The sequence below is a fragment of the Marmota marmota genome, unplaced genomic scaffold (genome assembly GCF_001458135.2).
Source record: "Marmota marmota marmota unplaced genomic scaffold, marMar, whole genome shotgun sequence".
Classification (NCBI taxonomy): Eukaryota; Metazoa; Chordata; class Mammalia; order Rodentia; family Sciuridae; genus Marmota; species Marmota marmota.
Window position 1 is genome coordinate 41,867,669 of NW_025999932.1, and position 18,275 is coordinate 41,885,943.

General features: G+C 42.9%; 1 protein-coding gene and 1 long non-coding RNA gene across 3 annotated transcripts in view; one reads left to right on the forward strand and one right to left on the reverse strand.

Annotated features, from left to right (window-relative positions):
- Positions 1-13,149, reverse strand: part of LOC107140811 — a 16,961-nt gene extending 3,812 nt beyond the window's left edge. Inside the window, exons 1-2 of one of the 2 annotated variants that reach the window (XR_007346810.1) lie at positions 13,031-13,149; positions 3,740-3,961 (exon numbers count right to left, since the gene is read on the reverse strand). Coding sequence is in view for 1 of the 2 variants with exons in the window: in XM_048800952.1 (XP_048656909.1) it covers positions 3,740-3,895; positions 13,031-13,071 (197 nt within the window). In the remaining variant the exon portion in view is untranslated. The remainder of the gene's footprint in view (positions 1-3,739; positions 3,962-13,030) is intronic. The other variant, XM_048800952.1, reaches the window with a different exon arrangement.
- Positions 1-18,233, forward strand: part of LOC125616164 — a 37,192-nt gene extending 18,959 nt beyond the window's left edge. The window contains exons 2-4 of the long non-coding RNA XR_007346812.1: positions 4,613-4,697; positions 8,355-8,483; positions 17,300-18,233. This is a non-coding gene — a long non-coding RNA (uncharacterized LOC125616164). The remainder of the gene's footprint in view (positions 1-4,612; positions 4,698-8,354; positions 8,484-17,299) is intronic.
- Positions 18,234-18,275: the final 42 nt, after the last annotated feature.

The following is an 18,275-nucleotide window of genomic DNA, read 5'->3' on the forward strand; positions in this document are numbered from 1 at the left end:
AGAGATTTACTTGACCATGTGATAACAGGAATGACCATGCCTTTTTTTTTTTTTTTTAGTTGTAGATGGACATAATACCTTTATTTTGTTTTTATTTTTATGTGGTACCGGGGATCAACCCAAAACCTCACGCATGCTAGGCAAGTGCTCTACCACTGAGCCATAACCCTGGCCCCTGAAGACCAGCTCTTAATTGTCTGCCACTCTATAAAGTGTGAGCCTTAGGGAATTACCACAGTTCTCAGCCCTGTGTTCTCTGTTTATAAAACTGTGGAAAGTAAGTACCCCAAGGAATAAATATGATGACACAGGTATGTGGTCTGTTCATGCCAGATGCTCAAAAATGTTACCTCTCCCTTAATTTTGTCCTTAGACAAGAAATGGGCTGTAGGTTAAATAGGAACCAGCCTGTGTCTAAATCCATCATACTCCACATTGTTCATTCAAGACGTCAGAGGTTCTAGGTAATGATAAAGCCACTCAATTCTCTTTAAGGAACTGCTGCAAATCTTTCTAAAGAATCTTAGAGAAAATGTGCAAGTCTCAGAGTAGTGAGATGTCCATTAAAACAACTTCCCTACCTCTTTGAGTCTGCTTTAAAAATTAAAGATAATTTCTGATTCTAATTGAATCCATAATGAGCATGTAAAAATCCAGTGGTTTTTTAATGTATTTATAGGTGACTCTTTAAAACTTACCCCTTTTGGAGAAATTGCTTTGAATGAACTCTACTTTAAGTTCACACCTAAGACAATGGACAGATGGTGGGCTTATTGTTCCTTTTTCCATTGTATCAATGTCTTGAAGAAGCTTTCCTCATTTTATACCAATTAATTAATTGTAATTTTGTGTGCCTGTCAATACTGACCTGCAAAGCAACCCTGGCCTTCTAAATGCTGACTTTCCGAGGCAGTGAAGGTTCAGGAAGGGAGCCAACAGGGAGTTCAAAGAGGGAAAGGAAGCCTGACAAGTTAATAACTTAACAGTGGGTGAACAAGCTGAGAAAACAGTGGAGCAGGCTGCAGGAGAGGGGCTGAGGGCGGCAGGACAGGAGGCAGGAGAGAAGCCAAGGAAGGGAGGGACTGCAGGCATTCCAGGCCAGGGGACCAAGCCCTGGGCAGGCCACACCCAGAGGTTCAGAAGAGTTCCCCAGGAGAGCAGAAATTACCAGAATGAACAGGCCTTTGCACCCGTCCACCTGCATTGGGTTCCTGGCTCTGGGACGGGGAACTTAGGTGACTACAGCTCAGGTTTCTTCAAGCTCTTAGCTTCAGCACGCTAGAACCACTCCCACACCCAACTCGGACAAACCAGAACAGTCTGCCTGACCCCACAACTCTCATTCCTGAAGTGTTCTCTTCCTCTTCTCAACCACTGCTAAAGAGCTGCCAACATACTCTCAATTTCTTTACTTCTATTCTGGTCTCAGTCCTCCACATTCTAGCTTCGGTCCCTTCCCTCATTGAAATCTCGTTTCCTGCCGTCACAAGTCGTGACCTTGGCATCCCTTGTGTAACAGGCCACCCTTAGCTTCGTCTGGCCTTACTCTCCTTCTGACTTGAGCATTCCCTCCTGGAAGGTCCCCTCTGTCGTCCCTGGTTTCTGGTGGTCCTCCTTTTCTCTGGCTCTTTCCTCTAAGTGTGTCTTCTGGGATCCCCTTCCTCCACCTGGCCACAGAGCTTGAGCACTTAAGTTCCCCGGTGAGCCTCACTGGTTTTCTTCGTTTCCTCACATTCTTCTTTCTTCCAAAGCGCCAGGTCCTGACCCACAGTGTCGGTGGCCACTCCACTGCTGATGCCTGACTCATGGACGTGCATCTCCAGCCCCTGCTTCTCCTCTGAGCCCTAGACTCCCACCTTCTACCATCTAACTGCTGTCCTTACTAGGGCGGCTCAAAAGCACCTCAAACTCAACAGGATCTTTCTTCTCATGTTCTCTTCCACTGACAAAAGTGGTGCACTATCCTCCATCTTGTATGTAAAATGACCCTGACCAAGACCTGTGGATTTTACCTAAGAATCTTGGGATTATGTGCTCCCCTTTCCATCCCTGTAGATACCATCCAAGTCCAAGTTACTGACATCTTTCCCTAGACCCCTGTAATAACCTCCAGCTGGTCTGCTCTTGCTCCTCTTCAACAGTTTCTCCACACTGTGGTTAGAATTATTCTTTAAGTAAAAGCAAATTATATGATGTCACTCCTGTGTTTAAAGCATATCATAAGCTTCCTACTGCCCAGCCCTTGATGAGGCCTCCTTGACCTGCAGATTCTGGCCCCTGTCGACCTGTCCAGATTCATTTTGTACCACTCTTTCCACTTGCTTGGGGTTACTCCTTCATAAAGCTCCTTGGTCTTACCACAGGGCTTTAACACATGCCATTCTTTCTCTGAAAGACCTTCTTTCACCTACCCCATAGCCTAGCTTCCTTTGTAAGAAGGAAGAGAAACCTTCTTTGACCCCTTGAAGCAGAGGTTCTCAAACTTGAGCTTGCATCTAAATGTCCCTTGGGGCTATGTTAAATTAAAAAAATCAGATGCCACCCCCCCCCCACTGGCCCCCGAGTTTATCATCCAATGGGGTCTGGGGTGGGGACTGACATCTGTATTTCTAACAGGTGCACAGGAATGTTGAGGCTGTTGGTCTGGAGGTCACACTTAGAGAAGCACTTATTCAAAGGTATACCTTCACCTTATATGCTTTCATAGATGTGTGCACCTCTCTTTCAAACACTTTCATAGCTAGATTTTTACATGGTTTGGGGGTAATTCCTTGATTAACTCATCTTTCTTTCCCACTAGACTAAACTGCGGGATAAGAGAGACCATATATGGCACAAAACAGATCCCTTGCAAATATCTATTGAATGAATGAAAGGTGAATAACTGCAAAGAGCACAGAGGAAAATACATTTTAAAAACCTCAAATGACTACTTTGCAAACCAAAAGAGTCAGCCTCAAATGGCTACCTTCAGGCCAAATGTCCCAAGAGCTTAGTCCTCGGAGGAGAAGCCAAGTCAGGACAGACTGTAAAGTCCTCAAAGCCTGTGACTGTGTCGTTCCAACCCACTCCTACCCTGGAGACTGGCCTACCCCCCAGCTGCAAAGGCATGCCAGAAGGAAACAGGGATGACGTAACAAGTGGATCCCATAGGACACTGTCAGAAGCTGGGGCCCTGCCAGATAATGGGAGGCTTCATAAAGCCACTTTTATTGAAAATAAATAGTTGATGATAAAAGAGATCAAGGGAGTTACTGAGAAGAAAGATTAAGACAGACTAGTGGAATATCCTTTAGGAGGATAAGACAACCGTAAAAATCAAGCTTTATTTTTCATTAAGAAAAAATGAAAACGATAAAAGAACTAGTAAAAAAAAAAAAAAAGTACAGGCTCCCTGAGAGACAGGCAGAAATGTTAGGAGACATGCGTGGCAAACGTGGATCGTTAAAGCTCTCTGAGAGATCAGCACAAAGAAAATCAAAGGCAAGATAACATTTTCTGGTGGCATTTCTTGGTAGCTTCTCCAGAGATGGAGGAAAGGGAATAAAGAGAGATGCCAGAGACAGGTTAGGGCAGGAAGGTGTTATAAAATGCACCTACTATTAGCAAAGAATGGGATGCCTTCTATCCACATTAAAATAGCGAAAATGTTCATCCAAGAAAGAGAGCCTACACAATCCTAAGTGCTCCACTGGGTACCAGGCAGAGGGTGGCACATAACAAGGAGGCTGCAGGTCACCTTGAGGAAGTCAATGGCTGGTGAAATGTCTTCTCTAGACTGTCCATCTTGGATCCTGAGGCAGGGCTCCAGGGCAGATGAATGGCCTCTGTCTTTCCTCCGGGGCTGTCCCGTTCCTCAAGCACCCCATTTGCTGGTTGCAGGAGGTGACTCCCTCTGGGGGTCACAGTTCCGAGAAAGTTCTGTCAGTCTCCAGGAAAGGCCAGTGTTTATGTGGTCAACCTGCAAACATGGTGGGTGAATTCAAGTCTGTCCTGGAGCAAGGGTCCAGAAAAGAGAGAGGGGAGTGGAGGCGCTGGTGGCCCAATCAAGACACAATCTATGGCTGGGATAAGGTTTTCTCCATCTGGGAGTAAACCTCGGATGGCTGGACATCTGGAACTTCTAGAAAAAGCACTTTTCTGGCAGAGGAAAATAGGGAATGTTTTAACAGGAGCTCTTTTCAATACACAGTCATATGCTAGAGGTCTAAAGTTAGTGGAAAACTTTTGCTCCATAGTACTTTTAAGGAAATAGTAAGAATGAGGGAATGTGGAAATAATAAGAAGCAGATGGGCTTTGGAGTCTTAGAAGAGCGAGGTCTGGGTACTAGCTCTCTCATTCTTTAGCTCTAGATGTTGGCCGATTTCCTCTATAACCTTAGTTTTACGGTCTGGAAAAGAGTGTAACAGCCTCTTTGTAAGGATCGTATGACTGGAATAAAACATGGCCTGGCCTTACAAAAGCAAGTCCCCAAGACACAGCAGCCAAAACAGTATGACTGACTCTTGCTCACACCCAAGGGCTAGTTTACAGAGTTCTTTCTAGAAATAAAGAAGAGGTTTTGGTTGTCCCTGTGAAGGTGACTGACACCACTGATCCTCTGGTTTACAGGCAGCTGGTCTGGACTCAGGCAGGTCCCTCAACATCCTGGAGTTATGCCCCCAACCACGTGCTGTCTCACCACCACACAGCAAAGGTAGGCATGTTCCCTTCTTTCCCTGTAAGCACTCAGAATCTTGGTCAGAACATTTTCAGGGAGGTAGTTAAGGGCAAACATTCAAAAGACCCTCAGCATGACTCGATTCACCACTTCACAGGTTAAATACTAACCCTCAGGATTAACAGTCACGAGGACTCCAAGAGTTGGGAACCAGTCCCATCCTCTCTAGAGCATGGCAGAGCTGAGGTTCAGAGTGGGCCTAAGTAACTTGGACAAGGCCACACAGGCGGTAAGTAGGTAGCAGAAACAAATTCCAGCCCAGGCAGTCTGGCCCTGGATTTGGAGTTCTTAGCAACCTTCTAACTTCTCTCATGACCAATGTACAGGTTCACTTGATGGCTTTGAACCAACACATCCCCAAACAGAGACCTTCCTCAATTGTGTGTTCCTGGAAGATTTCAGAGAGCTGGCAGCAGTTCACAAAGGAAATATTCTCAGCTGTTACAAATGGTTCTATTCTGCCTTCTCAACCATGGGCTCAAAGATAGTCACCATAAAAAAACTGGTGTCCACATAAGGGCCACACAAGGAGTGAGGGACAGAGAGCATCAGAAGAAATAGCTCTCTGACCTCCCATGTGTTTCTGGCACACCCATGACTTGTGACTCCACATCATCCTTAACAAAAATAGCCAATCTTCAGGAGGGTGAGGGTGTACCCTTTCAGAAACCAAGGGCAGGGGTCCCTCCATGGCATCCGGGAAAGGAGGGAGCTGGACCACCTGATGTAGGAGGCTGAGCAGGAGGAGCTCAGGTCCTGCAAAACATCTTCTTCACATCTGTTCTGAAAAGGGTGTCCTGAAAACGGGCCTGCCTGTGACATGATATCTGTCTCTACCAACCCCAGCTCCTGCAGGCAGAGTCCCTAGAGAGCACAGGAGGAGAGTACAGTCTGTTAACTGACAGACAAAAGAATGTCCCCACCCAGAAAGAGTGGAGCTGATCAGGATGGATAGCCCCAAACAAACCGGGCAGGTTCTTTGCCGAAAAGGCTTCACTTTGTCATGACAAAGGCCAGGCCCAGTTTTCTATTTGATGGGCAAGAAGGTCCAGATGGGTGCTCCTTGGTGCAGATGAGAATGTCAGAATATCCAGCAACACAAGGATATACACCATACGCATGCACACACACACCCCCCCACACACACCCCACTTCAACCACCACAGCTGCTCTTTAATTTGTTCCCCTTTAAGATTTGAACAAAATGTTCTTCAGCTTTAAAAAAAAAAAAAGACTAAAACCACTCATCCAGGTTTTTTTGTTTTTAAAAAAGCACTTAATTTTTACTCTGGTTATAAAAGTAATATATGTTCGTTGACAAATCTGTACTGTACAATAGGGAAAATGATGAAGAAAATAATGGTCACTAGATAATTCTGTCACCTGGGAGGTCTCCCTTTGATGGGGAAGCTTGTTAGTTTCAAGAATACCCTGGCTTTGGGAACCATAACAATTCTCATAATCTCTAATTAGAAAAAGAATATCAGGGTTGGCCAGAGAGGAGAAATAGAATTAAAATTAGGAATACATGGGGGAGAAATAACCTGAGGGAGAACTAGGGCATGGCTGGTGTTTAACATATTCCCTCGGAGAATCAAAGGATGACAGGACTTAAATGGTGGCTCCCTTGATCCCAGTTGAAACCTTAATTGAGGCGTAAGGACAGAGGAAGATATAATCATGTTGCAAAGACAGTGTCTCAGATGGCTGCTCCCTGTCAACGTACAGTATCCCTGCGTGGGCTCAGAGGACACAACAGTACTAAGAGACCACTAGAAACATGTATATGCTGCCTGTACATGACAAGATTGTCTGAACAGCAAATTAAGGAAAAGACCTAATTCCACCAAGTCCAGTGGGCATTCCGCTCAAAAAGAAAAGGTGAAAGCACCTAAGGAGTTGGTCTGTGAGTATCAAGGCTCTAACATAAAATGTTTAGGCAATGGATAGCAAAGGGGTGGAAGGGGCCCTTCCGGCCATACCTGGTCGTGACAGAGGTTACTAATCAACCACTACCCACTTTCCCATTGAGTCTTGGTGTGGCCTGAGAATCTACCTCAATAAGGCCTCCATGAGGACCATAGGGAGAGGGGGCGGGGAAAACCGCAGGAGTTAGGGCTTGGGGTACAAACAGTAGTTCACTGATGGCCTGGGGAAGACAGCAGTTGGTGTATGTGTTACAGTATCTTTGCAAGGAACAGTCTCAGACAGACATTCCAGATCTTGCTTGTCTCTGAGTCTCAAGATAAAGCAAGCACCCTTCAGAAGCTATCCAACCATTCTCCAAAGGGTAGGTTTTGAAACCTGGGACTGACAGTCAGGGGGAGCTGCTTATCTGGGGAGAGGCTCTGCTGCCTGCAGAAACAGAAGATAATCCTTTCATAACAAGAGAAGAGAAAATGGGCAAAATTTCTTAAGGAGGCACTTAAATTCCTCGGAGTTCTCTGTGGATCTGGATTTCAGGAGATCAAGTAGAGACAAATCCAGTCAGTTCAACAGGCTCAACCAAAACAAAATCCCGGGTTAAGAGAGCAGGCACTTGATTGAGAAAGAGGTTTTACATTTAAAACTGACCACTAAATTAAACAAAATGCAACAAAACAAGATATGACTCTCAGATATTCTGATTGGACATGGCACATCTCAAGAATATTCTGTTCCCACTGTTTTGCATCTAACAAAGAAAACATCTATACAAAACAGCTGCATGTTAGGGTTGCTTTAAGGAAATGAAACCCACATTTTATTTTTGATGCTCAACTTAAAGTACAAATGCAATTCTCTGATTTTTATCTGCATGTGGGTGCTTCCTTCTTTCTGTGTGGGGAGGATGCTGGAGTTCATTATATGGAGTAAATAGTGCTATCACTGAATGCTTTGGAGTGAAGAGGCAGACCTATGGCTTCTGACAGATCAAGCCCATTGTTTAAGGCTGGTTCTACCAATCAAGTGCACAGCCTGGGAGGATGGAAGGTGCCCCAATGTGCAACCAACAGTCCTTGGAGTCTCCATTTTCCACAAGGACTAAGAAGACAGAGGTGGTAACTGTAGCTACAGTTTTTAAGTTTGTGATGGGCCTATACTTAGATCCCACAAACCATTCAATGCCTGACAGCCTTTGTGGGGCTTCTTATCTCCATTTTCTTGATAAGAAAAATCAATACCAAGAGGATTTGTAAATAACTTGTCCAAGGTCATTCAGCTGACAGTAAATCCAGCTTTGAACCCAAATCTGGCAGATTCCAAAAGTATCCTTCCGGCTGAGGCCTCTTATCCCACTACTGCCAATTGGTCAGAGAAGTGTCTTGCCTGAGAGAGCTTTTGCAATCAGGGAAAGTGGAAATTTACTTACTCAGAAGAGGGCATAGTTAAGATAACCTCACTAAACCCCCTCTCTCCAGGGTAATGCATTAGAGGCCAAGCGTTGGAGCTAGAAGGAAGAGGAGGACTAGCTGGATTCAGAAGTGGGGGCCATGGGCAGCCCCAGGAGGTCTGAAACTCCATCTGTTTTCTCAGCCAGGGGATGGCCTTCCTGGGTGCATGTTTGTGCCAGAGGTCTCTGAGTGCCTGGACTCTGTCCCCTCATTGTTCTTCTGATTTTTCTTCCTTTTCATAACCTTGCCCTCTTTTCAGCACCATTGGCATGAAAGGCATGTGCAGAGAACAATGCAGGCCACAAAAAAGAAGCTGAGAAGCCAAGGCCAAAAGAGGGTTGGCAGCATGTGACTCTTCATAACAAAAGGTTCAACAGACTTTTTACAGGTTTGTTAATCTGTTTTTCCATTTAAAATCAAGTAAGAGTGACCAATAAGTGGACACATTCTTAAGTGCCAACTTCTGTCAGTCTTGATTCTCTACCAGAATATAGCTAGAAAAATAGAGAAAAATGTGCATTTCTTACTACTTGCCTGACCTGAATATTTATTTACCCCAGGCACACTGGCACTATTTCTAAAAAGAGCACTTTACCCAGCCAATCACCAATTAGAAAAGTGGGTTAATAGAGTAAGGTAATGAATGCCACGAGACTTCCCAGAGATTTCGATCAATGATTGACATCTTCATTCATATCAGATTTCATTTTTTAATTCAGTGTCTAGGAAAATATTCAAAATAAGAGTAATCACATGAGCTCAAAGAAGGCAGTATGACCTCCAAGATGTCACTAGAACTTGGTGAGATGGTACATTTGCCCGGCATAGGAGAGTATCATGCTCAAAGGAGAGAGAGAGCAGATGGGAAGGGACAGGAAGGAGTATTGGTCTTCAGGGACGTGGGGATCCCCCCAAGAAGCTCCAGTGCACTTTGTGTGAGCCTGGCAGGTAAGAGCAGGATTAGTGTGCTTACTGTAGACGGTCAGGTCACACAGGTGTGGGAGGGAGCAGATCGTTCCTACTTTGGATGACAGAAGTGGAAAAGAGGCCAGACACCCCCAAGAGGAGGGCTTCAAGCTGCCTAGTGCTTACAGGAAGCCTCATTAGCTAAAGCAGAGTAGCTGCTACATGGTAGGACTTGAGGAAATTGCATTCTTTAAAATGTAGAGAAAAGATGGGTAGGAGCTTGTGGACTGTGACTCCCCCTAAAGGAGTAGGCTTTGCAAGATGAAATGAACTGTGACTAATTCCAGAGAGGTGGCAACTGGGAGAAATCTAAAGGAGCTATTGTGTTTTTCATGACATGTTCTGTTTAGAAAAGGACTTGTACAAAGATAGAAGGAAGGGCACAGTACCAAGGACAAACTGATAAGAGTGACACATTTCTGTGAGAACGATGCCCAACTTAAGCAGAGGCTTGAAAAAAAAATGCTAGCAAAAAAGAAAAAAGGGCAGAAGTAGATTATTTTTCATTAAGATTTGAAAAGGAATGAGGCCCAGGCTTAGGGGTCACAGTGGTGCGTTTAAAGCCGGTAGTGAAAGTAAGACAACTCGACTCCTGTTTATGTCTAGTCCCTCTGAAAAGCAAAATGGTCTTCTAACTAGAAGGGCTTAAAGAAGCACGGTTAAAAGAACAGTAGAAGGCCTGGGGTGTAGCCCCGTGGTAAAGTGCTTCTCTAGCACTCACAGGGACTTGGGTTCCCAGTACTGAAAAAATAAAATATAATAAAGCACTGGGCAGTAAGGGAGGGGTGTGGACAATCAATAGGTGGGATCTCCTCTTAGACTCTTCAGTCCAAATCTCCCAGCCCTGAAGCCTCACATCCCAAGGTCCATGCAAACCTAAGGAGGGGATATCAGAGCCAATGTACTTGATTCCTGAGAAACTTCTTGAAGAGTTCCAAAAAATTGTTATCAGCAAATGTACCAATTTACCCAAGAAAGAAAGATGTAATTCTGCTAGAAAAATTGTAAGGCCATATAATTTAAAGAAGGTCTGCAAGCCTTTTGAAAAAGAAGAGATGGACTTTGAAAACTAGCATGGATTTTGAGAAAGAAGCAGGACAAAAAGGCTCTGCTGGCATTGTGCCTCATAGGCCTCCTAAGAGGGCAGATTGGGGAAGGCTTCATAGAGTTACTAGGTATCTTGAAACCAAAAATGACACAAATATTGGCTCTGTATCTCTTTAGATTGAGGACAATAGGGACATGTGATCACCACGATCCCCAGGCTTAGCTGCCCCTCCACTGGGTTTCCTACTTGCCTGGCCTGGCCTGCCATCAAACCTCAGTGCTGGCACCACTTCAGCTTCCCTTCTTTGGAATCTCTTTCCCCACCCGCTTTGTCTGGTTGGTTGTTCCAAAACTCAACTCAAACAGCACCTCCTCTAGGAAGCTTTCTCTTTGGGCCCCCCAAGAGGCAGAAGTCCCTTATCCAAATAGGCCAAGCACTAGGGTCACTACCTGGTGCTGTCTCCCTGGGCTGCACCTGACAGCTCCCTTCTCTGCCTCTCCAGGCACCTGCAAGCTCCCAAGGAGGGGATTTGCATTTCCAAAGCCCAGCACGGTGCCAGGCACCCAGCAGACCCTAAAGACAATTGTTTGAATGAGTTTTACTTAAGGTTCAAAGTCAATCAGAAGGAGATTGTATCCCCTGGACTTCTCTTGAGTCCAGACTTTTCTTTAGTGATATGGAGGTCTGATATTCTTTCAGAGGCTATAAAACTGGGAGAGAGAAGAAGAATTAGATAAAAGGCTCAAGGTTCACAAGCTATGTACAGACTGGTCATAAAACCTAAAAACAGAGATAACTTTTTATATTGTTTTTTTTTTTCTAATTTTCCTGTGGCATGCTAAAGGGACAGGTTTTTTTTTGTGTGTGTGTGGGGGTGAAAAATCAGAGAGAAATGGGAAGCAATACCTCACAGCTGATTACATAGGTACTGATGGAAAGGCTGCATTAAATTACCACATTCCTTGTAATTTTGTCCGGTGATATCAGCTATGTATTGTTAATGGTGGATAACACAATGAATATATCATGTAATGTCACCAGTCACACTGCATATTATAAGGTAATATTAGTAAGCCATTTGTTATGCATGCTTGTTTATGTTTCCAAACTTTATGGACATTCTGTGGAAAGACAACCGACAGTTAACAATACTTTTTATCAGAAATAATTATGAAGCTTTACATTAGGTCTCAAAAAAAGTGAACTAGTTATCCATCTGTCTGTAGCACCCACTTTATGGCAAATACTATCCTAGGATCAACAAACTTAGTATAATGTAAATACTGCCTTTGTGTATGGGGGGGATGGATAATAATTAAGTAAATGACATAATTTCAAATGCTGATGATGGCCATAAGGAAAAAAATATATATATAGGGGAGACCTTGGGACAAGGAGATACACATAGACATAGATGCATCTTTGATATTTGCAGCAAGTTTCTGTGAGGAAGAGCTGAGTGGGACTTAGTTGGCTGATAAGGGCCATTAAAAAAAAAGTATGACAGTTAAAAAGTAGGCCTCGGTTATATTAATAGAAGCAGAGTGGTGAAATCCAGAGCTATGACAATGCTAGGTCTCTGTGGCAATTACACCACTTCTAGACCACCTTCTGCCAATGCTATACTTTGAGAGAGTCATTGAACATATATGGGGGCGGGTGGTGGTGTTTAGAAACCTCATCTTATGAGGCAAGGTTGAGAGAACCAGGAATTTAGTCTGCAGAAGGAAGGAACCACGAGGCAGACATTTTCAAAATAGCTGAAGATCCAAGATGTCCAGAAGAGAATGAGTCCATGCTGTGTTATTCTAGGACCCAAGCCCAAACAACTGTTTTGAACTGTAGTTCAAAAACAGGGGAGATGTTTCTAGTAGAATTAATAGGCATGGAATTGCTTATTGAAGAAGTGAACACCCCATTTCCAGAAGTATTCAGAGATCGGGTAAATAACTATTAAAAAGAGTGATGAGGGATTCCTACATTGAGCAAAGGATTTTCTTCAAGGACATAGCTTGGGAATGAGGTAGAGCTTTATTTCTTTGAGTGAATGATTTTCTCATCTTGGAATGGCAAGTCCACTTTAAAATATTTCAACTACAATCAACAATAACACCAAGTACTTTAGATCCCTCCTTCCTCTTAAGAGCTTTGGTTTCCTTTGAAAAGTGGTATCCTGAAGATGAAGGAACTGATGGGTTGTTTGTGATGGGCTTTTTTGTCATTGGGATGTCTTGGCTGGAGGCCTGAGCCTATGCTGGGAGACCTGGAATTCTCACCTTCTTTGTCCTCAGCAACTGAGAGATGATGGAAGGGATGGGGATCCTGAAGGCATGCCCCATGTTTAGAAGTGACCTCCACATACCAGAATTACAGAGACCCAACATACGGGGACTAGGACCCATGCTGAACCCCCACTAACAACATGTAACTAGGAACACTGCATGATGCTTTCACTCATCTCCTCTGGGAGTCCTGTAAGTTCAGCTCTCTGCACTTGCCACCTTCCAGTGGCAAGTGACCTGCATTTTATGGCTCAGGTTGAAGGCTCAGTTCTATCCAGGGGATCTACAGAACTCTCATAAGGCAGCCACCTCCCCCACTCTTTGGAATGTGGACTTATCTTGGTATTCCACTTTCTGTTCCACATGTTGTTTTTCAGGCTATGTCTACAGAGTGAGTTAACTGAACTCTTTCGTGTATAGAGTCAACTTAATTGCTCAGTGTAATTATTTTATGATTATGTTTGACAGTGTAACAGATCTATCTTTACCCATATTTGGAACAGAATCTAAACAAAGATTAAGGCTTAAGGCAGTGATTAACTTCAATCCCAGACCAAATTATTTTTTATTTACTTGGTGAATAAAACGTTTTGAAGGACAGTGGAGAACATGGGATATAAATTCAGTGAAATACCATACCTGAGCCACAGACAACAAAAACGAACAGTGCCAACAGCCATGGTCCTACAGGATATTTCTCTTCTTGCGGCCTCTATGAGAGAATGGGAAAAAGTAAAATTAGGTTTATTGATTCAATAAACACTTATTGAGAACTACTAGGCATTGAGCTAGGTGCTGGGGATTCTACTGTGAATGAGACAGATTTGGTCTCCCTCTTTCTTATTGACAGATATAGATGAATAAAGTTAATTATAAAGGATTGAGATAGGTTTGAAAAAAATTTATCCACAACCTATTAACACCCACGTAACTCAATGAACTTGGTAGTTTTCAATTTTAGGCACAGATGAGGCACAAATACAAACTAATACAGAGGTTTTGGAGATGATATTGATAATTGCTTCTATCTGTTAAAAGCACATTCCATGCCAAGCACCAATAGGCAGTCCACATCTATTATCTCCAGCACGCACATCTCAGTATAAAGCAAGTATGATGATGATTTCCACTCTGTAATTGAGAAACTGAGATTCAAAGTTTGTTAACCTGAGCAAGAGCTAGTATATAATTCTTTACAGAGCCTTGGTGTTTTACACTCTCGATTTTTAGCTCTCCTGCACCTGTGAAGCCCAAGCAGGATCAGAGAGCACAGGCATTTTCTCAAACCCTTTCATATGTTAAGTTTTTGAAAGTCAGTGCAGTAGAAATCCTTGGAATAACCGAAGCACCCAGCAACAGTGGATGGATCTGAGGGAAACAGCATGCTGGAATAACATCCCTCAGCCTTACTGAAACTTGAACTTTGGAGAAATCTCTGCATTCTCTGGCAAAAGAAAGCCACTGCTTTATCTGCAGGAACACAATCCTACCTACCTCCTGGGGTCTTCTCAAACCAAGAGCACAGTGGTAATCAGAATGTCCCACTAGGTCTATGTTTAAGTGGTCCTTAAAACCAAACCAGTCAATGGAACAAGCACATTTTCTGGTGAAGCATCAGAAAAACCAATGACTTAGCAAATAAAAAGGGAGAAGAAAGAGAATGAAAAACAGCAAAGGATTCACTATTCCCTCATTAGGTTCAGCAGAAGATAAGCTGTAATCAAAATAAGTTAAATAACACACACACACCCCTCACAGGGCAGGGAGAAACATACTGGTAGAGTAAATATATTGACAAAACATTTACTGGTGGTGGAAATCACAAAATACAATTTTGGATTTTGATTAAATGTGTTGACATTTTAAAATATAATCAACATTATAGAATGTGGGCTAAACACACTGAAGGTATATCATATTAGTATTTTTTTTAAAAATGAGCAGTGCTGTCATCAAGGATGAAATTTTGGGATATGCTAAACAAGTTTTAGTAATGTTTCTAACAAAGAAAGTACAATCTTCCTTTGATTTTCATTGTAGTGACCTTCCTGTAAAATTCATTATATGTTAAAACTGGAAAACACAGGTTGCATTTGTACATAATATGGAGTTATGTTCTATGTTCATGTAAATAAAAACTTTCAACTTTTAACAAGAATTCCCTCATTTTATTATGAATCAGGCAACAATTTGTTCTCAGTTTTCCTGTTACATTCTAAGCCTTTCCTCTTCTACTTCACCAGTCACTTGTATGGCCATGAACTTTTTTCTTGACAGTACATATAATCACTACATATGATCATTTATAGCGTTTTATTTATTTCTGTTACTATGTGTTTAATGTCTGTCTCTTCACTAAACTGGAGGCCCCACCTGGGCAGGCTTTGTGTCTCTTTCAGGTATTAAAGTGTAGCAAAGCCTGGCACAAAATTTAAATGTGGCAGATAACACATGTTCTTTGGAGAATCAATAAGCATACAATTTCATTTTAGGAAGAATAAAGTCCAGATCTAGGAAACATCTTATTTTTGTATTAGTACTTTTTTATTGGGGCGGGGGAGGGTATACCAGGGATTGAACTCAGGGGCACTTAACCACTGAGCCACATCCCCAGCCCTATTTTGTATTTTACTTAAAGACAGGGTCTCACTGAGTTGCTTAATGCCTCACTATTGCTGAGGCTGGCTTTGAACTTGTGATCCTCCTATTCTCAGCCTCCCAAGCTGCTGCGACCACTACAGGTGTGCGCCACCGTACCTGGCTGTATTAGTACTTCTTAAAGGAGAAAGGGTTATCCCTACATTTCTCTTAGTAGAAAAGTATATTTGTCAATGACCAAGGAATAAAGCCATTCAATCTCTGTTCTTGATAAGCCTGTACCTATCCTCAGTTACACTTGTACCTACCCTCACCTTACTTAGTCACACTGCAAGGGAATAATAGGCTGTTGCTCTTGACCAGACAAGGACAAAAATCAGTCTACGAATTGCGTAAGATAACTTTATTTGTGTCAGTCTTCAGTACTAAAGACCAGGTCAAGCTCAGATTAAGTAAATAATACAGATATTAATAAAGTTACTGGAACAAAGTGTGACATTTACCCTTCTCTGCCCTCCAAATAATTTGTCATAGTTAGTCATTTTAGCTCTATTTCCAGCAAAGTCAACAAGTGAATTCAGGAGCCAGTAAATGAATTATTAGTCTAGCATAGATATCAAGCGGAATGTTTTTTGTTTTTTACTTGCAGACAAATACAAATTATCAGCATGTAGAGCTTGAAGCACATGACACAAAAACCTTTCTGAGGATATTCTCTAGTGAATCAATATTATTTTGGGACTTTCAGAGCTCATGAATACCTGGCTGTTCATAATACTGATACATCCATATCTGAGAGCTTTGGGTTTCTATTGTTTTGAAAGAGCCAGTGCAATCCCAATGGGACGACTCACATAAACCTGAATCTATTGCTGGGAAAGGAATGGGAACAATAGCAATTCTGCAATTGACAGGGTTCACTTCAAACATGAGGCTCAAAGATGTCAGGGGATGGCTTTCCCTGTATTAAGATACTGGCAAGGCAACCTGGAACTCTGTAATTTAAATTTCCCTCCCATTCTGGAGGAGTTACTACTATACAATCACAAAATGAGTATTCCATTTTTCTGTTTCTTTATTAATCTGCTATCTGGGAGGAAAAAATGTTAATTTGCCCCATAGCTGCCAGCTAATAATGATACTGAAGGTCTGCATACAATTAAAGGGGAAGTTTGAATTTTCATTTGGAATCCCTAAATATGTTCCCATTTACTGAATTTCACACTGAATAAGATGTCTTCTGCAAGTTACTTCTATCAAAGTATAATCATATTGGACTTGTAATTGGGAAAATGAGATTTAGGATTTATAGAGATTCTTTTTGAAAGAGAATCTCATTTTTCTTTTTGGATGCTGACCCATTTACAGTAAAGTTAACCAAAAGTCTCTCCAACCAATTGAAAACAAACATTTATTGTGGCTTGGTTTGGAAACCTTTCATTACAAATTTAGTTGGGCCATTTAAAAACCCTCATAGGCGCCAGGCACTTTCAGAGCCCCCCGCCACCCCATGCTATATCAGAACCTATTAAATACACTCATATCGCACATTAAATATAATTTAAATGTAGCTCTGAAATTTGAGTTGAGTTGAACTGCAGTGACTGGTTACATTTACTAGATATTTAAACAGCATTTTCCCAATTTCCCCATTTTCTTTTCTTATTTAAGAGCCAAAATTTTTGTTATAGGTCCCAAACATTTTTTAGTGGTCTTGAAAACAGCTAGAGGTGGCAGACACAGAGTCTACCAAGCTTAATGGATAAAACAGCCGTGCAAATTAATCTTACTTTGCTCTTATTTTGCAGTCAGATAAGTTGCCAACTGAGATCAATTAACAACTGAACTCTGGTTCCTTCAGTCATTAGAAAGAGCCACACATCTAGATATTTTCACTGTGTCAGCAAGTAGGTCTGATACTTTGAGAAGGAAAATTTGATCTCCTAGGAACACAGAACCATGTGTGCTGTAATATCAATCAAAATTCGTTTTTCAATGTCAATTTGTGCCACAACTTTTTTTTTTTAGTAAAAATAAATAGGGAAAACATAGATCTACATGAAAAATGGTTCCAATTTGATGGCACACTGGCATTTTGGTGCCCTAATCACAGCTAAGTTATGTAATACCCAAGTAAGAGAATTTTAAGGATCACTGAAGCCTCAGATTGTACATAAAGCTCTGAGTAGAGTTTGAACCTCAGAGTTCTCTATGACAATACTTCTTGGTTTTGCAAGAATTCAGTATGATGATTGCAGATTCAGCTTTTTGCTCAGTTAATCAAACCAACGTAATTTCTTTGTCTAAAAGGAATTGCCTCATCAAGTCTGCAAGCGTTTCCAGCCAAACCCCAAGCTTCAGCTGGACTTCCACTCAACTGGATGGGATAATGGATTCCAGGTGCCTTTGCTCAGACTTGGAGACCAACTCTGTCCAGCAACCATCCATTTCATGCCTCTGTCCAAAAGATGCACAGGCCTGGCGTCTTCCGTTGAAAACAATCTGCTTTACCAAGTTAAATCCTCATGCATAAGGCACAGGTTTTACTTTAGATTTCGGTTGTAAAGCTTTAATCTACAGCTCTGGGAGCACAGAACCACCGGCAGTAAACTGGTCTTTAAAGGTTACACCATCAGAATTAGCCTGAATTCACAGGGCAAACAAGAGTAATGTTGCACTTAAACTTCAGCCTGGCGGCAGCAGGAAACCCCCCCCACCCCCCCAAAAAAAATAAAGATGAGGTAAATGTGGATAGGAATCTCACTACTAGACTCTTGAGCTCTTTCAACATACAAAGGGGCTGCAAACAAAACCCTATCATGGTGTGTGTGTGTGTGTGTGTGTGTGTGTCTGGGAGGGAGAACAAGGGTGGAGTCTGGAAGAGAGAGATCTTAAATGGCCTCTATTACCCATTCATTTATTCATTCATTCAACAAACATTCTAGCACCTACTAGCTTCGGGCCCTGTGTTCATGCAGTTGGCCTAACTGTCCCCTAAGGAGGTGGACTTCCAAGGACGACGTCCCAATTCTCTCCTGGGACTGCCCCCGCGCCTCCAAGGTAGCCCAGGCGGCCACTCCCAGAGGGGCCACGACCAACCAGGGCCATCTCCGCCCACGAGGCCGCCGAGAGAGAAGTCCGCGCCCCCTGATCCCCGACTCTGCGGGACCCCGCAGGAGGGGCAGCCCGCAGCCCGGAGCCGGGAGGCCGGGCCCTGCGCCAGCGGCCCGCCCTGCTCGGCCCCGCCCCGCCGGGTCCTACCCGGCCCGGCCCGGCCCGGCGCCGC